The following is a 26,532-nucleotide window of genomic DNA, read 5'->3' as shown; positions in this document are numbered from 1 at the left end:
ATATAATAGTCATTTTACTAAATGAAGATGTTAATTCTGTTTTTTAATTTATAATAATGTTTTCTAGGAAGATAAATATATAGTAAACTAGTAAAACATTATCTCTGATTTCTTAATATTTATATTTGTTTTTGTTGTATTACTTTTCTTTTTAGAGTAGTATCATACATAGTTGTTATACCAGGTGTCCTTGTCTATGTTTTCGAATTATCAAACATTTTAATGGATATAGTCTGTGATGTCATCTATCATTTAAGATGTATATGCTATGTGATGTTAAAGGCAATATCTTATTGTATATTGCAGGAAGCCATCCAGGAATTACATGTGGGTCTTCTCTTGGTATGGTAGCCAGGGAGATTTAGGTTTGGCATTGTGAACTATCCGTGGCTCTCCCACAGCAATACATTGCCCAATGCGCATGAGCTTTATCTCTACTCTACTAGGAAGATCCATCATAGTAGCTCCGGAGATAGGCGTAACCCATTGGGAACTGGACAGCCCACCTTTTAACCTTTTTTAGTGAAGAACATTCTATGGAAGGCCTTTGATGTTTTCCTATATAAATAAAGCAGGCACAGACCCATTTTGCCAGTATATAGAAGCTTGATCTATCTTATTGGCTTGCCCATCCTGTCCGTGCTTTTGAAACTCTTGTCTGTGTCCTTTGGTTTTTTCATCATTCTATTTTTCATAGCTTTCATTTGTCAGCCAGCCCATTCCACTGAGGGGAACCCCATTTCCACCACCTGCACAAGATGTGAGTGGGAGTGTTTAATAATTGATAATAATTAAATAATCAATTTTAATATTTGATCTGCATAACAGTATGAAACATTATGTATGAAGAATTATGTTTTTCTTTGTGAGGCAGTCAGGGAACTTTATAGTTTTCACCTGGAGTTTTGCCATTGGAATTAAGAATGCTGACAGAGGAAGCTCAGAAAAAAAACACCACAAATTTAAACACATGGAATCCAAGTTAGTGCAGAGCTGCTCCTCAGTGCAGAAAGAGATGCAGGGGTCAATCACATGTGATTGCCTGCCAAGTCCTCTGTTTATGCCTCCTAGTCTAGCCCCTGGGCACCTTGCCTGAACTCTATAGGGTTCTGAGGGGCACTGGTCTCCTAGTAAGGGATAGGTACAAGGTCAAGCCACTTCCTGCAGGCTTCTTCCCTTATGGCAACACAACAAACCAGTTGCTTTGCCAGGGCTTCCCTGACCCTTGGCAATGCTGTCCCTGCAAGAGCTCACAGGAACAACCACACTAGAGACATTGTTCAAGTGTGGTTGAAGGAGCTGATACCCATCAGGCCTGTCATCTTCATCAAGACTATTTCTGATGTCCTCAGAAGAAGATCTTTATCAGCCAAGTCACCATCTTCACCCACAGCTTCACCTGCTAACACAGTGGCTAAATAGTGGTGAGGATACCACACTTAATTGCAAATAGAGCTGCTCTTGCTCCTGGTGAAACTGCTGCTGTAGGACTCACTTCTCTGTAACAGTGATAATTTTATCCCCCTGCAGCTGCAGGGAATCAACCCCCTTCATGTCCACTAGATCTGTGAGGAAGTCACTAATTTCTGCTTAGTCATACAAGAACATGTAGAGGTCCTGGAGAAGTAGGAGTCACTCAGGTTTGCATCACTGAAAATGGCAGTTTTATCTACCAAGAGGTACACCTTGATGTCCTGGAGGCCAATGATTTTGTTAAAGAGCTCATTGACAAGGAGCCAGAGAAGCCCATAGAGTTTCCATGCATAGAAGAGGAAGACATGGACTTGCTCTAGAAATGCAGAAGCTGGAGCAGCATTGTGCAGAGTTGTTCTTGCTCTTGAGCCCCAGGTGAAATCCAGGAGAATGCAGACCTTGAGGTTGAACAGAAACTTCACTTGAAGAGACTTTTCTAGAGTACTCTCCAGGTACCTCACCAGCTTCTGCTCTAAAGGACTTGTTCTCAAGTAGAAGTGTGTCATCACAACCTGACTCTTTTTATCTGCCCCTTCATGAGCTGAAATAACTCTGCTGGGGAGGACATCACCCTGACAGGAGAGCTGCAGATGCCAAACTCTGGAACCAGACTCCTCATTCACAGGAACCTGTATTCATACTCTGGACACAGGTACCAATGTGGGAAGGTGACCTGGGGGACAGCTGGAGATAGTAAGGGAACAAATAGCAGCCATGGCAGTCTGAGCCAGGGGTCCACGTCCCAGCTCTTGCCAATGTAGTCCAAGAGGTGCCCCAGGAGCACTGCCAGCCTGGAGCCCTCCCAGCAGCAGCAGGCCCAGCAGTTGCCTCCAGAGCACCAGGGCCAGATATGACGACTGAAGAAGTATAGTTCTTGAGCAGCAGAAAGAAATTATGGTGAAAAAATTGTGTACATTTTAAAATTCATTTCCTTTAATTTTTTTTTTTTACTGAGATTCTAAGGTTTACAGATAGCGGTTATACAATGTTTCTTATTTAATAACCAGTAATAATTATCAATTCATGTATATCCTTTTATATTGTTAATTATACTCCTGTATTTTTAATTTGTATACATTAGCCTTATTGCTAATTTAATCTTGTATTAGCTTTTTGTCAATGTCATTATTTGGTTTTATTTTTGTTTTTAATCAACATTGAGCATATACAGAAGCTATGCATGCTTTATTTGTTTTCTTTATCATTAATTTCTACTTGCCATAGTTCTATTTATTATGTCTAAAAATTCAAAACTTAATAAAAGATAATACTAATAATGGTCTTTGTGGTTTATTCTTTTTTATTAGTATCCCAAAATTTTATTTATTCATTTTTCTATACTCAACTACCGGATATTCCTGATACTTTGTGTGAGGACAAATTTAAAGGTGAGGGACAAACCAGTCTGGCAGAGGAAATTTCAAGGCATCTCAGCATTCAATCAGTGGAAGGATCTTGCTGACAGCTTTACTCAAAAGTTTATTGTGAGAATCAGAATCAGAAAGCAGAGCTAAAGGATTTTAAAACTTGAACTTTGGCCATAAAAATGCATGTAAAACTGGAACCCAGGAAAGGCCCCGTTGTTGAAGAGATTACAGTCACAGTCACTGAAGTATTTTGTACAGAGACTGTAGGAAAGATGGCTTGAGGGCATTTTCAGGAATTTGCCAAGACCATACCCACTGAAAGTTCAAGAAGGTTGAAGGTAAAATTTCTTTGAGAAAAGATTCTGGGGACATCCTGTCTGCACAGGGATACCTAGCAAGTTGTTTCTCCATTCTTAGTTTCCCAGGCACTCAGGAGCTGTTGCAGCCATGATCCCAGAAGGCCCTTCTACTAAGCAAACTGGCAGTAGCCCTTGACATTATCAAAGTTATGCAGGTTTTGCTGGAATGCAGGATTCTAGAGTTAAGGGGTCATGAGTGCATCCACCGAGATTTTAAAAAAGCCAGTTAGTCAGGGAGTGTAGCAGGGTCAGAATCCCTGTGGGCTGCCCCTGAAAGTGTGATGCATTAAGCTGTGAAGGTGAAGCTGAAGCCTGAATGGAGACTCCAGGAATTAAGAGATGTCAGTAACAAGGACTGTGCCGAGAAAAGCTGCTTTCTGCAAAAAGAACCAGGCCAAAATAACAAACAACCAAACAATCCATATTCTCTAATATATGAAACTGAACATCTTTATTTATATATTATCCATTACATACCTTTTTTTTTTTTTTAGAACTGTATGCTACAGTCTTTTTCCTATGTTCTTTTTTTGGAGGTGGGGGGGTTGGTTTGTGGAGTTCCTCATATATTCTGGATATTAATTCTTTCTGAATTGATGAACTCATTTCATTATTATTCTTTCTGCTACTATTTTCTGAGCCAAATTTCCAGCCATTTTTTATTTTTTATTTTGAGAAGGGGGCTCACTAAATTGCCAAGGCTGGTTGAACTCACAATCATTCTGTCTTGGCCTTCTAAATTGATGGAATTACAGTTATTGAAAGGTCAGGCACCAGTGACCAAAAGGAGGCAGATTAAAAGGTTGCTGAACAAGGTTTTATGGAGATTTGCTCCCAGGGAGGAGACCCTCCAGACCAACAGGGTGGATCAGGTGAATTGCTACTGGGCTCAGCCAGATTAGAATTTTTATTGGGTTTAGGGCAGGAAGGGAGAGCTTGGGACAGGAAAGGGAGATTTTTAGAGTCCCTTGTCCTACTGAGGTTGGTTGGGGGAGCTTGCTGAGATCGGGATTGGTCAGAAGACCCCACTGATTCACAGGTGGTTCTGTTGGTGCCAGATTGATGGGTTGCCTCGTGCTTTGTTCCTTAGCCATGTCAAACTGACCCAGCAGTTATGTGTGCTACAGAGCCTGTTTTTTGTTTCTTTGTCTTTTGGTGATGGGGTAATGTTTAAATCCAGTGTTCTTTTATCATTTATATATGTTTTCACAACTCACACCCTGATTCTCATTGATATCTATGTTGTTAAATGTTTCATTAAAAGACAGAAATCAGACCTCTTATCAGTTAGGCTAAACAATGATAATTTAATGTGAAGATTTGTTAAATATAAATAAAAATTAGTCAACTTAAAGATCTAGAAGAGAATAGTATATCACAGTGTTCCCCTAGATGGGGGAACTGAAAGAAGACATTGAAATCATTAAGATTTAGAATTTGGAGGAAGGGCCAGATGTAACACAAACTCAAGACATTTGAGACTGGGTCATTATTATCTGGAGTCAATGCCTCAGCATGGTAGAGGGCCCCCTTGTCTGGGACCCAGAGTGCTCAGGAGAGGGTCCCAGTTTGCTGATGTTAATGACACTGAGTTGTCTCAATGAGATTAATTCTGTTGCAAACTAAATGAAACTAATGTTAAACAAGAGACTTGTTGGAGTGAAGAATGGGTGAGTCGACACTCACAGGAACCTGAAGCAAACAAAATGGAGCAAAACTGTTTCTCTTTCCTAGACTTTTAGTCTCTCTATCACCCTGTATTATCAAATTCTAACAACAAATCAGGAAGCAAAACCCCCACTGAAAAGCTGGGAATAACAAAGAGGGTGTGGAATCATAAGACAACAAGGTAAAAAAAATTGTCACATCTATCTCGAAATTAAAAGTATAGTCCATGGTATAATCAGATGACTACTTTTCATTTTTGAAAGTTAATTCTTAAAGATCCACTTTAATAATCTCAATCTTGTCTTTCTTAACAATGGATTCTTAACCGTGTCTTTCTTCTGCTCAAGGAAGTTTCTGTCTACTGTGACTTGTTAATTACTTTCCTATTATTTTCAACTCTTTGGTTTGTTATACACATAGACACACATACACACACACACACATGCACATGAATACATATATAAACATATACATTATATTTAATATGTATTATGATTTGGATCAGGAATGTTCCCAAAGTTTCATGTGTTGAAGATTTGCTTCACTGTGCAGCAATGTTCAGATGTGGGAATTTGAGGAAGTAATTGACCTCATTGATGGATTCATCTATGGAGGGACTCGGAGCTGAAGATTATTAGGAAGTGGTAGAAACTATAGAAAGATAGAGGGAGTGGGACCTTGAGGACATTCCCTTGGGGATTTCTTCTTGTCCCCTGCCCCTTCCTCCTAATCCTTCTCCTGCTCCCACTCCCACTCCCACCAATTATTAGGTATGAGCTCACAATAAAGGAAAGCTGACTAACAGTATGCATGTATATTGGCAGAGGGTTTGAACACTGATTTCTTTACCCTAAGTGTCTTTTGTTTTGAAATATTTTCTTTCTTTTCCACTTAACCTGGGATTGTTTTTCTTCAACATTGTAGTTCAAGCAGCATAAATTTGTTTACAATATTTATTATTTCTAATGTAGGCAAAAATTTTCTCTTAAGTTTCTCTACACAATCTTGAACTCATCTCCTTACTATCTACTTTATTCTTATTTTTTTCAATTAACTGTAACTTATGTCATCTTAAGAATTCTATACCACCAAATGTACATTTTCTTAAATATTTTGGGTTATAATGAATGTATTTTTGCTCAGAGAATAAGTGTTTTAGTCAGTGTTTTCACTGCTGTGAACAATCAAATGACAAAAACAATTTTAGAGGAGAAAAAGTTTATTTGGTGGCTCATAGTTTCAGAGATGTTAGTCCATAGAAGGCCAGCTCCATTCTTCAGGGCTTAAGGTGAGGCAGAACATCGTGGCAGAAGAGTGAGGAGGAAAGCAGGTCAGGAAATGGCCATCAAGAAGCAGAACAAGAACTCTACTCAACAAAGACAAAATATATACCCCAAAGGCATGCTCCCAGAGACCCAGTGTTGAGGGCTACAACCAAGTCAAGATGGCACCTGGCAGTTTGCCAGGAGGAGCAGTTTGTGAAACAACGCCACCGAGCCATTAAGAGGGAGGGATTCCTTATTGGCTGACTGCTGTATCTAGATGATGCTAATTGAGTCAAGCTGTGTGTAATCAGTTAGGTATATATACCTCTGCTGTCCCGCAATAAAGCGGCTCCTGCTAACTTGGGTGCCCGCTACCTTGAGTTCTCGTTGAGTTTTCCCACAATAAAGCAGATCCTGTTTCAACCTTCAAGTCACTTGTCACCTCCCGGTTATCTGTGCCCAGCTGGACTGCGGCAACCCAGCAATAACCTACCTGACTACAGTTACCACTCAGTTAATCCCTACCAGGATTAGTGCACTGATTGGGTTAAGGATCTTCTAACCCAATCATTTCACTTCTAAACCTTCTTGCAATATCTTACACATGAGCTTTTGGAAGACACATATCTAAACAATACTGCAGGATATTCTTATTTTATCAAAAGATGTACACTTGCTATGTTGTACTTTGTTCTGTTTTCTTATGTGCTTTTTATGTCCTGTCATTGAGCATTTAGAACCCTTAATTTCTTTTTCACAGTAAATTTAATTGCTGTCAAAAATCTACTCTCAAATATATTGCTAGCTATTTATTTAATATTGATCTTCTATTATTTTCAAAATCTATTAGGTAAGAAAGGAAAAATTGGCCAGAATCATGGATATCAAACTGATAGCAACCTATCCCTTTAATTTCTTTTTGTGTTTGAACAGACTTATTTTCTACTATATACTTTTCTCTTTCAAACCTTCCACTTGTAGCATCCTCAATATGGAATAATATTTCTGAATATTACTGAAAGATTTCTTTTGGCTACAATTTTTGAGGAAACCCCAAAATTTCTACCATCACCATTTCTGGAAAGTTGATGCATAGGAGTGAAAAGGAATTAAAAGTACATGCATCCTAATGATCCCATAGTGATAGGATGCTACATAAAAAAAAAAAAAATTGTACAAGCTTCCTAGAAATAGTGATATTTATCAGAAGGAATTAAAATGGATACATGGATATAAAGCCTCCTTGCTTCATCATTATATTAATTCATCATGTTATTGTGTAATGAATACACACATTAATATTTTAATATATTACTTATCTTATTCTAGATTATTTTAATGATTACCTTCTGTTATGGCTTTGTAATACTTTCTTATAACTTTATTTTGAAACATATTAATATATGTGTATTTTGTTGTATTTTCCAATATTAATCAGAAATAAACAGAGTATGATATTTAATGGAGAATATAATGGCAAGTACTCACACATCATTATAACCAGTTTTCCATCTAGTTTTTTCTAATGCCACATTTATATTTTCTAGGCATTCAAATGAATTCATTTTACAGGTTGTGTATTGGTTACCTAGGATATATAATAGCTTTAGAAATTCTGTTTATTTTATGTCAGATATTAAAATATGATGCTAATACAATTTGAAGTTTACATTCTTGAAATTATTTGCATTTTAACTAAGTAAATTATCCCAAAGTTGGATCTTATTTTATGAAAACACTTTTCATTATTTTATTTTTTACTTTATATCATCTGTCTACTTTAAATCAAAATAGCATGACTCTAATTTGGGCATCTATTCCCATCTCTGAAGTGTGATTTAATAGCCTCAACATTCTATGGTTTGATGAGTGTCTCTTAACGGCTGTGTGCTTTTCCTGTGTTATTCACACAGAAGCATAATCATGAGAGGGTGACCTTTTTCACTTCAGACCCAGAGCAGAAAATTGTTTCACATCACCCTATCACCTTCTGACTTTTTCTCCCCCCCCCCACCCTTGATTCTGCTGACGGGAATTTTCTTCTTGTTTTTTTTTTTTTTTTTCATATATCATATCACTAATGTGTCATTCTAACCTTGCTGATGTTTTTCTGAATATTTTAAAACAATTTTTCCAATTAAGATTAATAAAAACAATGCACAGACCTCCTAAGTTGAGGTTATTTTGATACCATTTGTTGTGGAAAACTATAAAATTGGCTTAGGGCTTAAAATTGATATATGTGTTCTGATGGATTCAAAAGCAAAATTAGATTGATTTCATGAAACTTTTTGGTCAGTATCCCAATAAGATGGAGTAAGCTAAGGAGTAGATATATCTTCTTAGGCCAGCACAGCTGAAAACTTATTTGGTGAATAAGGAAAATATAGCAAAACAGTGAATAGACAGTGTTATAATTTCAGACTCACCAGACAATGTATGCATTAGGGATTCTTTTTAGTTTCTTTTTTGATTCCTGCCTTGGCGTACTTTCTTCAAATTTTACATTGAAGCTAGAAGATCTTTCTGGGTTTTTGTTTTCTTTTCTTTACTTTTTTTTTGGGGGGGGGTGGTTTTTGTTTTCTTTTCTTTACTTTTTTTTGGGGGGGAGTGGTTTTTGTTTTTTTGTTTTGTTTTTTCCCCTTAAGTTACCTCATACACAGATACTGATATATTATCTGAAGATACCCACAAGTAGGCCTGAATTTTAATAATGATTTGACACACTTGGAAAAAACAACACAACCATTTCATGATTCATTATCCCAAAACCAACTCATTCATTCACTCAGACTCTCATGTTAATAATACTAATGGAGCTGTGCCATTTATGTTCTGTAGGAATCAATGCGTATTTTTTTTATAATGTTCCAATATCACGCATGATGCCTAAAGCCATATGGACAGGCACTTGTATGATGCCTTTCAATACTCTATTTCTTTTTTTAAAAAATATTTATTTTTTAGTTGTAGTTGGACACAAACCTTTATTTTATTTGTTCATTTTTATGTGGTGCTGAGAATGGAACCCAGGGCCTCACACGTGCTAGGCGAGTGCGCTACCGCTGAGCCATAACCCCAGCCCTTCTATTTCTATTTTTATATTCAAGTTTTGGTATTCTTTTTTCTTAAATCTGAAACCCCAAATTGAATGATAATTACTCTTAGTCTCACACATCTATAAAAGAAAAAAGAAGAGAAAGAAAAAAACTAGTGTGTTCATTTACTGAATCACGTCTGGCTACTAATGAACTCAGAAAATTTATGATTTCTCTACTAGAAGAAATGGTTTTTCAGCCAGGGCTTTATGGATATCAGATTTCCAACAAGAAAACATTCCAACAAGGAAAAACAATTTGTGTCATGTTTCTGAGTATGAAATGCAAACAAAAGTTAGAAAATCTTTCCTGGGACATGATGCGAGAGAGTGGACAGAAACAATTGGACTAAAAGGCATGCTCCAGGTCATATAGCAACCACAGGGCAAGGTAAAGATGTTGTGAAATGTTAAAAGGGCAGTGACATGGCTGCATTTTAATTTTATAACTATTTGCTGTAGTTGAAAAATAATTTATAATTGCTAAAGATACTATAAAATTATTAGACTCCCACTACAATAGTAGACTGGCTAAGATATATTACAATATTTCTTGATAAATCATGCTTTAGGACTATAGAGTATAGTAACAGCAAACAATTCATTCTACTTCTCACACTTAGCATAGTTCTTTCAGACTTCTCTGTCTGAAATGTGGTGCCTTAGATACAGAGCACTCTTTTCTTATCCAGTCGTCATTCTCATTATCTGCCTGACAACCACCTGCTATCCCACCTCTACTTGAATTGTTCAGATTCCCTGAACACACTTTGCTCACACAAATGGTTGCCTTTTCATATACTCATCTTTCTGCCTGGATTCTGCCTCACTTTTCTTTTAACAGCAGTAACTGCACTGACCCCTTCCCAACATCCACTTATGTTATGATTTGGATGTCAGATATACCCCAAAAAACTTACATGTGACACAGTGCAAGAAGGTTCAGAGGAGAAATGATTGGGTTGTAAGAGTCTTAACCCAATCAGTGATTTAATCCCCTGATAGGGATTAACTGAGTGGTGACTGAAGTAGTAGGGTGTGGCTGGAGGAGATGGGAATTGGGGCATGGCTTTGGGTATATATTTGTATCTGGCAAGTGGACTCTCTGCTTCCTGATCACAGTGTGAGCTGCTTCCCTCCACCACACTCTCCCACCATGATGTTTAGCCTCACCTCGAGCCCCAAGAAATGGACCCAGACTTCTATGGACTAAGATCTCTGAAACTTTTAGCCCTCAAAGAGACTTTCCTCCTCTGTAGTTGTTCTGGTCAGATCCTTTAGTCACAGCAGTGAAAAATCTGACTAAAACAACTTAGTTCCTTTCTTCAGATGTTCACCTGATCAAATGTTTGCTTCAAATATAAGTTGCTTACATTTGAAAACTCTCTAGGCCAATAACCTACTATAGCTCTAGACCCTCAAGTGCATTAAATTCCCTGTGGTAAGACCAATACTAATAAGACTCATTTTATTGCACTTGAGAACATCGTGTCAAGAAATATTAAATATATATGTTAAGATTTATTCTGCCTAAATCCTAAATGGAAATATTTACAGTATTTTTGACCATCCAAAGCCTAGTTTAGGCTTTGATTTTTCCATGAACCCCTTTCTAATTCACATAATTTAAATTTATCTTTCTTTTGTGTTCACAAGAGACATGGTTAATACTTTTCACTGCCATATGTCAAAATCTTGTTTCAGTAGAACCTAAAGAGGAGCTTTTTTTCATCGATGAATCTTCATTTTTCTAAAATGGGAAACCATGATGTTATTTATTTATTCAAATTGCACAAATAGGTACAGCTTATGGCAATATACCAAAGAAAATAACTCAAGTCTGCCCTCAAGGAGCTAACATCATATTAGAGGAAACAGGGAATAGCCACAAAAGAAAAGGGAAGCTGCAGGATTCTAATAGGTGGAGAGAGGGAGTTAACAAGGACCAGGAAAGAAGAATGTCGTGTCCATCTACCAGGTTTTGGGTTGGTGAATTTTACTAAGTTTGGGGATATGGTGAATATACTTACATTAATTTGCATATCTATAATTGTCAAATTATGTTAGTAAATAAGGGGCAATAATTAAAGTTTAATGTTCTGTATTAGGCTTCAATCCATAACTTTGTTTATTAACCTGTATGTTATTATGGCAGCAAGTTTTAGGCTGAGTTTACAACATGTACCAACATTTCTTGGTAAGCAGGAACAAAAGCAAACTTCATGAAATCCTGCTCACTGCCCTGTCAGGGGCTCTAACAAGTACCTTGCATGAAAAAGTTTCCTGAAAGGCAATGCAGAAGTACTATAACATCAGGTTCTAAAAGCTTCCTCATGGGATTAGATTAAAGAATTTTCCATTGATTAGGAAACAAAGGAACCAGAATTCTGGATCTAGAGAGTTGTTTCAGAGGTGTTGCACTACCAGGATTGTGAGATTCTGGTAGCTTTTGTTCTGAGTAATGAAATACAGTGGGTAAAAAATTGTATTTAATCCACAAGCTAATTAACAAAATCTTTGAATATTTAGAAAAGGGTTTGGAAATTTTTTCTATAACCACCCTTTAAGTATGTATGATTGGCAAAATATGCAAAATAATAAATAATTTTACCTAGAGTACAGTTATAAATTTCAGGGAACAAGACAATGTGAGATCACATTTAGTAAAAAGTTACCTAGGATACAGTAAACACAATTGCACAATGGCACATAGGGCTGGAAAATTTTCTGGTAGAAACTTCTAATTGTCTTCCAATTCTCATTTACTCCTTTTTATATGATATTATAAACACCAATTATTTCTGAGGGATAAGGTCACCTACAATAAAAAGAATATTTTCCAACATTTTACCAGTTAGGAATGCTCATATATCTAAGCTCTGAAAAATTTATGTGAGAAGTAAGTTGTGCACCATAAAAGACTTTTAAAGGAAATATTGTGCTGCTTCTTCCATCTCATCTTCCTCCAGCTGTTTGAACTGAGACTATGATGGCTCAGGACAAGAGGGTTAGTGGACAAATCTCCATGGAGTTTTAACATTACTGCATATTTTCCAAGCAAGAAATTTTGACAATTTTTATTTATACCATATTTCCAAGGATATTTGTATGTCTAACATCAATAAAAGATGGGGAAATAATGTCTTCCTTTACAGCAGAGAGCAGCTTTGTTCCTTGAATAAAAATAATATCTCTCTTCAGGACAAAGTTCAAGTAGATTTGCTGGCAACTCTCTTTAAAAAATAGCCCGTCCCAAATTTGAGATTTCTCAAAAGTGAAATAGACTCATTATATGTGCAGTGTTTGCCTCAATCTCTGTGAATCACCCTGGAGGGCCTTTGGGGTCAAGGGAAAGCAACATGAACATGAAACTCATGTTGCCTATTGTACTGTAAGTGATGAAGGCATTTCTCTGGGAACAGGAGACTATGCCTTCTTCCAGCATCTGAAACTATAACTTCCTAGCTTGTGTAACTTATGGGGTTAAAATCTCAGAATCATCACATCATTGATAGAGTCATATTCTAGAGATTATGTAATTGAAAGTGAAGCTGGGTGCAATGGCATATGACTGTAATTCCAGAAGTTTGGTAGGCTGAGGCAGGAGGATCTCAAGTTCAAAGCCAGCCTTAGCTGGCTTTGAAAGCGAGATACTAAGTAACTCAGTGAGACCCTGTCATCAAATAAAATACAAAATAGGATTGGCTAAGTGGTTGAGTGCCCTGAGTTCAATCCCTGGTACCCAAAAAAAGAAAAAGTGAAAAGTATCCTGGGCCTTAACATCTGCAAAATCATATTCCGTTGTTGTTGGTGTTTTTATTATTGTTGTTGTTTTGGGGGAGAGTACTGGGGATTTACCCTAGGGATAATTTACTTCTGAACTATAGCTCAGCACTTTTTCTTCTTTCTTTCTTTTTATTTATTTATTTGTTAATTTATTTATTTATGTTGAGACAGGGATTCATTAAGTTGCTTAGGGTTTCTCTAAGTTACTGAGACTGGCCTTGAACTTGTGATCCTCCTATTTTAGCCTCTAAGTCACTGGGATTACAGATAAGTACCACCATTCCCCAGCACAAAGCCACTTTAACACAGATTTGGACACAGCTTACTGAATATAAGATGTATTTCCTAGAACTGCTGTATAGTTCATACTAGAATAGTATTATATATACCAGAGTAGTATTATCTTGGATAAGTAAGTATCAAGGCACTGAAACTTGGTATCTAAACACTGTGTAAAACTGATTAAAACTGTAAAACATAACTTATAGGTGCTGACCAAACAGTTATGAAAAATAGTAGGGAAAACTCAACTCTTTTCTATTTTCAGGAGAGTTCTAAAAAAGTTTACTTAAGGATATTTTTGAATCTCCTGCCAGTTCCTAGCATTCAAAGTATATGCTGGTCAATATTTGTAACAAGTTGAACTAGGAACCTAATGACCCCTAAAAATGTTGAATTTCTGTCCTTTTCTCATTGCCTAATAATGAAATCACAACTCCATAACTTAACATAAAACTCCTTTTATTCTCAGTCTAATCTTTTCATCCTACCAGCTGCATCCCTTCCTGTCCTTCACTATCACCTCTTCCATAAGAATGATATATCTGCCAATCTTTATATATCACCGGCTATGACCTTTCATGACCCTTGTCTTTACACATAAGCTTTCCTCCTTTTTTCTTTGTTACAAATTGTTACTCATCTTTCAACTCTAACTTGAAATGTCACCTTCCCTCTCTTGCTATGAAACTGTCAGATGCCACTTCCTATGTTGTCAGAGTATTTACTTGCAGCATTAGACTCTTCTTGGCTCTTCAGACTCTCAACATCTAATTTGTTGTCTTAGTGAAAGAAAGCAGGGAATCAGTCTAAACTCTGAGGAAATACATAGTGAGTGAGGGATGATAACCTTAGATCATTTTTTATGACAGTCAGTGTGCATATTGGAGAATTCATCCTAACTGCTAAGAGTATATTATTTCTATGCTATGGTTGTTTTTAAAATGTTAAGAGTTAATTAGAATAATATTGTTTAGTTTTACATTATAGTTCTTGTTTTGGTCTGTTTGTTTGTTTGTACTAGGGATTGAACTCAGAGTGCTCTACTACTGAGTCAAATATCCAGGCCATTATTTAAATTTAAATTTAAAGTTTTATTCATATTTTGAGACAGAATCTCACTAAATTGCTGAGGCTGGTCTCAAACTTGAGATCCTCCTGTCTCAGCCTACTGAGTTGACAGGATTATAGGCATATGCCACTACACCTGGTTACATTCTAGTTGTTAGTCATTTATTCTTAGTTTGGATTACAAAAAGTGGAAAGTAGATGATATCAATTGATTCCATATATTCATAAAGTACAGGATACATTTTTTTTTTCAAATGTGGGAATACATCTCATGGTTTTAATGATGACTTGGGAAACAGCCATCATTAAGGACATTGTTATTGTTTTATATGCATTGTAATTTCTAATTTCCTTTTCAAGTACTTTTGTGCAGAAAAGTCCAATGTATTTTCTACTGTTAATTAAATGTCCTTAGGTTTGATATTTTATGTTATTGAAATTATGATAATTGCTTTTTTATATGTATGACATATCATATATTGAATAACATGAAAAGGATACCTTATATATCAAATGAAAAAAACCATCAATAATGTAGTTTAGGCTTCATTAAGTAATTTGCAACATAATAGCTAGCCTATATCAGTATTAGTTTATGAAAAGAACTGTCAAATATCATTTCATTTTTATTGAGGCATCACATGAATTTATTGAGTGTATAAACCCTCTATTAATGGATATTATTAGGGAGGATTCATAATATGTGTAATTAAAACAAATAAGTCAATGATAAGATAACCTGTGGAACTTTGCAGAAATATTTTGTTTACATATAAAACATATGCTAATACATATGTTATAGCTAAAAATATGCTATAATATTTCTATAAGGTAAGAAGTATGTTTAATTAATTATCTTGTAATTCTTATATTCTTGGAGAAAAGAATGTGGGATGTTTATTAACTCACTGATTCCACCCGCATAATAAGTAGATTTTTCATTGAATAAATTTGGTTTAATGCATAATATCCTAATTTTTATTAAGTGTTTTATTTCTATTCCTAGTTTATTGAGAGTTTTTTTATTGTGAAAGTGTGCTGAATTTTGTAGAATACTTTCTTTTTGGTTTTGAGACAATTATGTGACTTTTAGACTTATTCTGTTAATATGGTGTATGGGTCACTTTAATTAACTTTTATATATTGAAACATCTTTAAGTCCCAGAAGTAAATCCCACTTGATCATGGTATATAAGTCTTTTAGTGTGCTGTAGAATTTTAGTTTGCTGATACTATGTTGAGGATTTTTTAACCTATGTTCATCAAGAATATTGGTCTCTAGCTTTCTTGTCTTTACCTGCGTTGACACTAGGGTAATTCTGGCCTCATAAAATATTTAGGAGTGTTCCCTCCTTGTTTTTGGAAGGTCTTGGCAGAATTGGCATTAACTATTACAGTGTGTGAGATTTTACCAGTGTGTGGGAGTTTTACCAGTGAAACCATCTCTAGTCCTGTATATTTCTTTGTTGGAAGGTTTTTATTACTGTTTCAATCTCCAAAGTCTGAATGGACGTATATCTTACTGATACTAGTTTATATATAGGTCTGTTTGGACTTTATATTTCTTCATGATTTAGTCTCAGTGGGTCATATGGTATCATTATTTTTTATACATATTTTGTTACATATTTAATGTAATTTACCATTTTAAGATAATTCCAGAAAATAAAAATAAGTATGATATATTATGACATATTATAGCATGGAGTTATTTTACTATCATCTGTCAGCAATGCTAGGTTCAGATAACTAAAGAGTATAATTAATTAATGTAATATATGTTAATAAATACAGCAGATTGAAGTGAACCTTTTCTTTAAAACAGTATCAAAAATTGATTGATACCATTTTTATATCTAAAATATTTACCACAGACTGTTCTAGAAGTCTTACAGAAAGACAATCACATAATAATTAAGTTCCTGCAAAATATACTTAGTTACCCTTAAGAAATATCTCAAGATCAGTATCCTTTCTTTAGATCTTAAATGAAACAAATAAATGAGGTCCAGATTTTATGAAATGTTTAGGATGATAACTTCTGAGTGAATAATTAGTTTGCTTCTGGGTGATTTTGCAAGCTAAATTGTCCAATACTTATCTTTTAAAATGCTCTTATTGGTTAATTTCAACATAATGAAAGATTGAGAGCCAGTAGACAACTTGTGAGTAATCAAGCAAAGAGGTATTACATTCAGAAAAGAAACACTTGGACAATCAGAAACATTTTATCATGGCAGGCATTATGAGAAATATAAACAGCTTTTAAAAAATGTTTCCAGGATTTGAAATCAGTTTAAACATAATATCCTAAAATTATTAAGTAATATCAGAGCATGAATTTATAAATCTATAATCTGAATGATTTTATACACTAAATAATACTTTCTTCAAATGCATTTATTTTGCAACTGAAAAATGTAGAATTAAGACTACATGCCTGGCTGGCATGGTGGCACAGACCTATAATCCCAGTGGCTCAGGAGGCTGAGGCAGGAGAATCTTGAGTTCAAAGTCAACCTCAGCAACTTAGTGAGGCCCTAAGCAACTCAGGAAGACTCTGTCTCCAAATAAAATACTAAAATGGACTGGGTGTGTTTCTCAATGATTAGTGCCCTTGGATTCAATCCCTGGTACGAAAAAGAAAAAAAAAAAAAAGAAAAGACTACAAATTAGGCAAAATACTGATAGATAAGGAAAAATTCTACAACATACCACTTCATCAAAACATAAGCAATTGGGCTGGAGATGTGGCTCAGCGGTAGCGCGCTAGCCTGGCATGTGTGCGGCCCGGGTTCGATCCTCAGCACCACATACCAACAAAGATGTTGTGTCCGCCGAGAACTAAAAAATAAATATTAAAAATTCTCTCTCTCTCTCTCACTCTCTCTTTAAAAAAAAAAAAACATAAGCAATCATATAATTTCCTTTACTCTGCGGCTTCCCATTTCACTGAGGGGAAATATCTACTTGTGCCTGTGTAAGCTGCCATTCACCCTAAACTACCACTTCTCACCCCAAATGCCACTCCAGCCTCATTCTTTCCTCTAGCCCCACTGCCTTTATCCTGTTTCTGAAACTTGGCACTAATTGTTTAGTTAGCCTGTGGTCTTTTGCCCCCCAGATATTCTTGCATTCATCTCCAATCACTTATCGTTTTTTAAGTTCTCTTGTAAATGTCACTTTGAAAGTGAGATCTTCCTTGATTATTTTACATTCCAACAACAATGCCTCCTCCCATCTATTGCATTCCTGACTCTGCTTCTCAGGCCTATATCACTCAGCTCCCCTCCACAATAGTATATAAATGTTTATTTTATATGTCTACTACCCCCACCCCAATACATCAGTAGCATTGAAAGCAGGGATTTTTTTTCTTGTTTTATTTATAGTTATGTTCACAGAACTTTGCATGGTGTGTGGCTCCTATGTAGGGAAGAAATGGGTACATAACTGCAACACCATACCAACTTCCATCACAGGATGGAAACTTCATGACTGTTTACACCCAAATTAGTATTTTTAAAGGTGTAAGTGCCAGTTACGATATACAGCTTATTTTCCTGGGTTCCTGACATACTTCTCATTATTTAAATAAATACAACAAAATGAATGTATTAAGTTTCAGTGATATTGAATCAGGCTAACATCATTGTATACTTATTTTCCCCTGGAAATCTTGTGTTCAGCTAAGAAAGTTGGTTATGACAATATTTGTGAGGATTATTCTTTTTATTTAGTTTCTTAAATTTGGGGGATGGAACACAAGGATCAGACATGATTTATGCACTTCCAAATCAATTCTGATTAGGGTACTTTCTTATATCTTATTCTATATTTTAATAATTAGTCCTCAGTGTTTATTAAGTTTAATATAGTAATACTAATTACCTCAGCCATAAATAATTTAAGTCATTCTAGGATTCTAGAAAACATAGAGATTAAAATATTATATTTATTTTTATTTCAACTAGTACACAGCATATTAGTATAGTAGGTACTGAGGATCGATGTACTCGTTTGTAGAATCTTTAACAAAATCTCCATGTGAAATAATGTACTTCTAACTAACATACCTGAAGCTCACATTTGAAGAAATTTGTTTTTTAGAGAAATTTCTCTTTTCTGAATTTGTCACCCAGACTGTGATATTAAATCATGTTTTTCCAATTGTGTTTTTAGGTTGTATTCAGTTGGGGGTCGTGATGGCAGTTCCTGTTTGAGTTCAATGGAATACTATGATCCTCATACAAATAAGTGGAACATGTGTGCTCCGATGTGTAAGAGGAGAGGGGGTGTTGGAGTGGCCACATGTGACGGTTTTCTGTATGCAGTAGGTGGTCATGATGCTCCTGCTTCAAACCACTGTTCCCGGCTCCTAGATTATGTAGAAAGGTAAGACCCCTTGGGCATTGCTAAAGTGTAAGTGAAGGTGCTGATGACACTGATGGCTAATTCTAGTGATTGTGAAAACTGTACGTTAGGAAAAACAACTTAAATTCCTCCCCACCCCCTTTCACACACACACAGAGACACACACACGTTCTTTCATTTTCTCATTTTCATGTTTTCTTTTTTTTCTTTCTTGCTTCCTTTTTTTCTTAAATCCCTGAATTTTTCTTCTCATGATCCTTAAATAATCTTAAAATTTCTCCTTGATGAGTTTTTAAAAGGTTGGCTGAAACAGTATTATTTACCAGACATGAATATTTGTTCATCCTTTTTGGGGGGGGGAGAGGGGATATTGGGGATTGAACCACTTGACCACTGAGCCACATCCCCATTCCTATTTTGTATTTTATTTACAGACAGGGTCTCACTGAGTTGCTTAGTACCTTGTTTTAGCTGAGGCTGGCTTTGAATTTGAAATCCTCCTGCCTTAGCCTCCAGAGCCTCTGGGATTGCAAGCATGTGCCACTATATTCTACATTTTTAAAATATTAGATATTTTAATATTAGATATTTTTGTTTGTTTTATTCATTCAGTCTTGTTTGTTCTACCTACCTCTTCAGACTCTCCAAGACCTATTATGGATTTCTTTGTTTTAAGACACACCCTTTTAAATGTAAGAGTTACTAGAACTATTTTTATTTTTAATAAAATCTCAAACTTGAGATCCTCCTGCCTCAGGACTTTGAGTCCCTGGGATTACAGGTGTGAAACACTGTGCCCAGCTTCTTTTAACTCTTCCTAAAAAAGACAAGGTACACATAGACCAGAATGAGAAGGTACTTCAACTTCAGGCTTAGTGTTCCCTTTCAGGGCTGTGCCTTGTTTAGAATTGTTATACTTTATGCAGTAAGGGTTTTAACATCTTTTAGTAAGACTCATGGTGATATTTCCTGTTATTGAAAGATGCATGTTGATCTATAGGGAAATGAAAATATAGAATACTGGTGTTATCAGCTGGAATAAATAAACCTGTTGTACCTTCAAACCTCTCAATGGTGTAACAGCATGATGCAACTTGTCTATGGTGCTATCACTCTGTGTAGGGACTGCTGTGATACTGTTTTCCCACCCTCATGAAGTGTGTGTATAAACACACATAGAGAGAGAAAGAGAGAGGGAGAGTGCCCTTGCACAGCAGTCCCTACACTGAAAGGAAAAAAAAAAAACTAATACTATGAAACTGTTCACTGGTTCTTAAAGATACTACTTGCAAGTAATACAATTCTCTTTCTTCCTACTTTAGTGACAAACCAGCCATATGGCCACAGACAACTTCATGAGGGTGGGAAGACAGTATCATAACTTCCCCATGGGAGAAGAGCAAGATGTGTTTCCCACTGAACACAGGGAAACTTTTCTTTTGATATTAAGAAGCTACATCATTTATATTCATGCTTATAAGTGGTATAGTTAGTTGGAGAAAGATACAATAACGTTTTGCTAGAAACAATATCATTATTCTATTAAGGTTCAGTCCATTAGCAAGAGATAGCTTTTGTTAAGCAGTATCAACTCAAATATATGCTGTTCCCTCTATAGATATCCATAAATAATGTTAAATAGTATTGCTGCTTTGTGAAATGGACTTCATTTTTATGGTTACATATACATAGAGAAGGGCATTAGGCTTACCATGTTTCTATTAAATATTCTCTAATCTACTAAAATTAGGAACTATAGGTGTTATAGTAAGGATGATGGTGAGGGTCTAAATAAATAGATTTATATTTTTATACACATAAAAATGCAATCTTTTTAATAAATCTAAGTAAATTGAGAGGTCCTTCACATTTTCCTCTGCTGAATTCCTGGGACAATGAAGGAGAAGCTGAAAATGAGCAGGGTTCTACTTTTACCTTGAATATCATATACAAATGCTGCTAATGAAATGATATTTATCCAAATATTCCCTCTAACTTTACTGTATGATGTATTGAAATGTTGTTTGTGCACAGAGGCATAAATAATTCAGTCTAGGAATACATTTATGATGCAAAATTAGATTTAAATAAGCATAGCTATTTTAAGTTATAGGAGTGTAGTGAGTACACACAGCTTAAGTAATGCAGAAGCACATAGTGTTCTCATGATTCTGTCCTAATTCATACTACCTGTCAAAGTAATAGCATCCTTGCATGTTTTGTAAACTGTTTTTTTATTGATGATTTCACATGTAAATCATCAATAAAAAAGTACATAATGGTGTTTCTGTAGAACTATTTTGCACATATAATGTGAAAAATATTTTACTATATAATCATAGGCAAAACAGAATACTGGAAATAATGACTAGTGTACAATGCTATATTTGATTGGTAGGTAGATAGGTATGTCAAATTTTAATATACTATTTGCATAATTCCTTATGCAAATGCAAATATATTATATAATAATGGTATTAAACACAGTTATATAATACTTAAAATTTTTACAGTCACCTCTCATAAGCACAAAGAATATCAGATCAGAGCAAGTTGGAAACCAGGGACTGAGTGAGAACAGGGAGTCTAGAATAGTATATGGAACAGACAAAATTTGATTTTGTGACTGAGTCTCACATTAATGAGAGCATCTTGGCTGACAAAATTTGTTTCCAAAATGCGCAGTGAGTTCAAGGAGAATTTAAGCCTATAAAATATGCTGCATTAGACAAAGAACTTTCACACATTTATTTAGACAGCAATTATTATATTGTATATATTTTGCAATGTGCCATACAGAGTTTACAATGTGTTTTAAGAGACAAGAAACAAATAATCAGAGCTTAATATTTAATAACATTTTAATACTGTTTAACATTTAATATTAGCAAATATTTTATTATATTTAAATGACAAATTATATAATTAATAATTAATAATATTAACATGTTATACAACAAAACTATCAATTAATAATATTTCAAACAAAACTAGAATCCAGGCCATAGATCAGAAAATGTCTGCAAAAGCATCAGTACCACTTTTGGCTATTAGTAGATTCAAATGACTTTGCCCTCAGATCTGCATCCCAGTAATGAAGGATGATAAGAGAAAAGTTTAAAAGTAATAGGAACTCCCTAAACTTTCTAACACCCACTTTTGCTTCTTCCAATTTATTCTTCTCAAAGTTGCTAGAGGAATATTTTCATAATGCAGATTTGGCCTAATTATCAATATCAATTAAAATTATGCTTACATCAGTCTTTCCACTAAAGTTTGCTCCATATGTTGGTAATGACAAGATTACATTTCTTCCTAAGTATTTCTGCACTTTGGCAAAATCCCTGGTAAAGGAGGCACTTAGTCAAGATTTATTGAATATGACAGTAAAAAAAAATGACCCCAAATTTTCCCCAAGAAAAATTATCTTCAGGGAAACTAAGTCATTATACTGATACATAAGTGAATTAGAAGATGATATATAGAAAGAAATGTTAAATCATCTAGTTATATGTATCATGATATATCATCTCTCTATGTATGTGTTATATAGAGTGATAAGAGTGATATGTATATATTTCTCTTTCTCTCTGTATAATATATAGATAAGAGTGAGCATTAAATGAATGGAAGAATGGAAGGATAAATGGATGTTTGGAAGAACAAATATATAGTAGGTTCTTACTTGATTATTTTTACCAGATTTTCATGTAAATGTCTATTTTCATCATCTTTGGCTGAATATCAATGATTCTTACATATTTAAGATATTTATTCAATAGACAAAAAATTTCAGGGTAGATGGTGCCTGAAAAACAAAGCAATGGTTCAAATATTAATTCAAAATATCTTTAAATGTTAATCAAAAACAGTTAACAAGTAATTGTAAAAGTATTTTATATATTATCATAAATAGACAAAAATTTTCAAGGTCTATCAAAATCTAATCCAGTCAGAAAAATTTATCTAAAACAATAGTACTTATTATATTTCTGTAAAGATGTACCTCAATAGTTTTATTTTGTTAATCTTGACAAAATGAAATGAGTAAAGGCAATATGTGCAGTCATACAAGCAGTAATAAACACATTATTCAATTTGTTACAACATTGAACTTTTAATTACCATAAACATTAATATATGAGGTAAGAATAGGAATCTTGGATACTTTCATTTCTTTTTTTCATCCTACTTCATTCCCATCCTTTTTGTTTACACAAAGTCCAAGAATTGTAACATTTGTAGAACAGGAAGGAGTGAAAAAGGAGAGACAAACTATTTGCTCAGATGATTGACATTTTTCTTAGTTTTTTTAAGAACCACATTAATTTTTACTTATGTTATATATATATATATATATATATATATATATATATATATCCCTAAATTTAAATTTTTACTTTTATTTTATATATATATGTATATATATACATATATATATATAAAACCCTAAATTAATTTTTACTTATGTTTTAAATTTCTTTTTTTGTATTTACAATAGATAGGGATTTTATGAAAATTTAAGTACTGAGGGGCTCAGCTTTATTAGTGGATACAATAATTGTTAACTGATATCACAGCTATTAATAATTTAGATGTGATTAGATATTTTCCAGAATGACTTATGAGGCAAGGGACATTTTTGAAGTGGTCGGCTGGAGACACTGACAGAATGGCCTGCTGGAAACCTCAGTCCAGAATTCTGGCATTATATTTTTTTATCTGTATATTTTGAAGGAGAAGAACAGTCCTGTGAAATGGCAGATGTTCATGAATTGAGGAAACATGTCACGTCCTTTATAAATGGGAGGATATCAACCCTGTTATCAAACTGAAAAATTCATTTTTATTTTGGCAGAAGTTATTTTAAATGCATAGTTAGAATTCACAGGTGGTTCTGTCATATTAATAGAGAAAGTAATTATGTAAATAATATATTGTTTCTTAGTTTGGAATGAGGAGATGCTGATTTTAAAAAATGGGCTTTAACCAGTATTCAGAACTCCTGGGTATGCTCCATCTTCTATTGATTGGCAATAATTTAAATAATTTGTAATCATCTACTGTAGAATTGCATCTGAAAGGACTCAAAGAGCTGCTTAGCTTGCCCTTGTTTTCTCTCTGTTCTGTCAACAACTCATTTTCTCTCTTCTCAACCTTGCAAAGTAGATGTAATAAAACATGACATAAGTCAAAATAGAATTTTTCATTCATCTTCTTAGAAAAGGTGACAACAAATTAACTTTTAAAAACATTTTTTGTATAGAAATAAACAGTGAATACTGAGAGGGAAGTAGAAACCTAGTTTCTTTGTCTTCCTTTCTCAGTCTGTTTGTGCCCTTTATATTTTTAAAAGAAGTATCAAATAATATTGGGAGAATATTAATAAAAACATAAAAATATGCTTATTCAAAATAAACATTAAACACACAATCCACATGAGAGTCTGAAACACATTATGAATATTGAGTAGAATTATTTTTTTTAACATGAGCTAACCTCTTTCTACCTTGTCATAGAGTGGAAGTTGACAGGCAATTCAAAACCATTTCACCTCTCATGTGACCCTAATTAACAGACTTCTGTAGTTGAATTCAAACAGAGAACATGCCCTCAATACCCTATGTGAGATTCCTGTTAAGAAATATATTCTGATCAGAGAATAATATATATATTGAGACTGAATTTGAAACTAAGAATCAATCTTGAATGTTTGCAGCCTGATATTTAAAACATTTCCAACTTTTTAATTTCTTAACTTATAAATAGTGCATATTTGTTGTAGATGATGTGGAAAATCCATAAAAGAAAGCAATTCCATCAGTTATTATGAAACCCAAATTTATTTAAGTAATCTGGTGTCTACATTTTATTCTTCTTTTTGTATTTTAAGATACATTTTCTAGCAAATATTAACATTTGCAAAAATGTCTGTTTCTTTATCTCTTTCTCCTAATTTACTTTCAGGCTGTTACCAGTAGCACAGCACATATAGAGTACTTAAAACTGTATTGAAGCTGGGTATGATGGCACTCACCTGTAAACCCAGTGGCTTGGGAGGCTGAGACAGCATGATTGAAATTTCAAAGCTAGCCTCTGCAATTTAGTGAGGCCCTAAGCAACTCAGCAAGACCCTGTCTCTAAATAAAATACAACAAAGACCTGGGGATGTGGCTCACTGGTTAAGTGCCCCTGGGTTCAATCACTAATTCCAAAAAAAACTATGGATTGATGCATATGGAATGTCTAATAGGTTGGGCCTCCTGATCTTAAATTCCACCAGAACTTATGGCATTTTAAAGTATGGTATAAACCAATAAGATGAGGTTTATTATTTTTAAAATTTATTTGAATATACTTCAGATAAAGATGTTATTAACTACTTGTTTTTCAGATTAACAAATATTTCCCTGAGATTATTTGCTTAAGTGTAGATGTTGTACATTTCTTTTAAGAGAAAAATGTATGAGTTTTTTTCCTCTGGTTATATATTTCTGACTACCAAACAATCCCCAAATATTAGTGGTTTATTTATTATCTATCAAATTTATTATCTTTCATGATTCTGTGTGTTGATTGATTTCATCATCAGTCTGACACTGCAGTTATCTGGAATTAAATGATGGAATATTCAATATTCCATTTAATTCTCTCTCAGTACTAACAATTAAGGGTAGCTATTGTTGGAGAGATCTGCTTATCCATCTACCAGAGAACTTTAGTTCTCTGCTGGACTCTCCTTGTGATTTGAATTTCTCCAGTATGGTAACTTGAGTCCAAGACAAGGGGGTCCAACAGGAAATGTCTCCAAGTGGATCCTATACAATGCCTAATTAAGCCTTTAGATTATATTTGTTATGTCCCATTAGTTGACTCAAATCACTGTGTTGTGGGAATCACAAAACCACCCAAAGGCATTACATTAAGAAGCACAGTTCATTAGGTGTCAGTACAGTAATGATTTACCCAATTGTCATTATGTTTTAAAGTAATTGCCTGTCCTGATATCAGATATACATGCATATATATTTTATCCTTATTTTATAGCTTTAGCTGTTTTCAGTTAACTCTTTATCTAGTAAACCACTTGGCAAATGATATACGATGTTCATGTCCATTTTACTCTCCTTTTAATTAGATCATTATAAACTGAAAAGTACTAATTTCATCCAATATTATAGAATAAATTTAATATAAGCTCTTTTTCTGTACTCTTTTTATTATATGCTCATTACTAGTGCCTAATCTATATTCTTTTGGTATTATGTATTATATATTTGTTTATAGAACCTTTTATTTTCAAACTGTTAAATTTTATTTCACTGAAATAAATGTTTGTACTAAAATCATATATTAAATATTTAATTTAATAAATTAAAATACATATTGTATTAATCAATGTTTGTTATTCTTAACTAATATTAGTAAGAGTCAAGCATCTTTACATTATTCATCTTTCAAAATGGCTGTTCTATACAATATTATTTTTTAATATGACCATTTAAAAATTAAGTAAAACCCCTCCCGATATTCTAATCAAAGTTTTATAGGCTGTACTCTGTTCTTAAATGTTCCTAAAATCATTTTTAACAATTATATTTAAATTGCTATTTCAAGTTCCCTTAGATAGTGTTCCCTAAATAGAACTTAAGTCAACACCTAACATGTTAATACTAGATGTTAACAGATCCAGGGAAACAAGAGATGGATGGAACAAAATTTGAATGAAGAGAGGAAAGAAAATACAACATGGTGCATTACTGAGTTAACACTAAAAACCAGAGCTGGTTGCA

At 34.2% G+C, this 26,532-nt stretch overlaps 1 protein-coding gene across 2 annotated transcripts in view; it reads left to right on the top strand.

Moving 5' to 3' along the window:
* Positions 1-26,532, top strand: part of Klhl1 (kelch like family member 1) — a 392,360-nt gene that overhangs the window by 352,256 nt on the left and 13,572 nt on the right. For both annotated transcript variants that reach the window (XM_077792806.1, XM_077792803.1), the window contains one exon: positions 18,548-18,760. In XM_077792806.1, the coding sequence (XP_077648932.1) occupies positions 18,548-18,760 (213 nt within the window). The remainder of the gene's footprint in view (positions 1-18,547; positions 18,761-26,532) is intronic.

This window comes from Urocitellus parryii, chromosome 2 (genome assembly GCF_045843805.1).
Source record: "Urocitellus parryii isolate mUroPar1 chromosome 2, mUroPar1.hap1, whole genome shotgun sequence".
Taxonomy (NCBI): Eukaryota; Metazoa; Chordata; class Mammalia; order Rodentia; family Sciuridae; genus Urocitellus; species Urocitellus parryii.
This window is presented reverse-complemented; position numbering and strand designations above follow the sequence as displayed.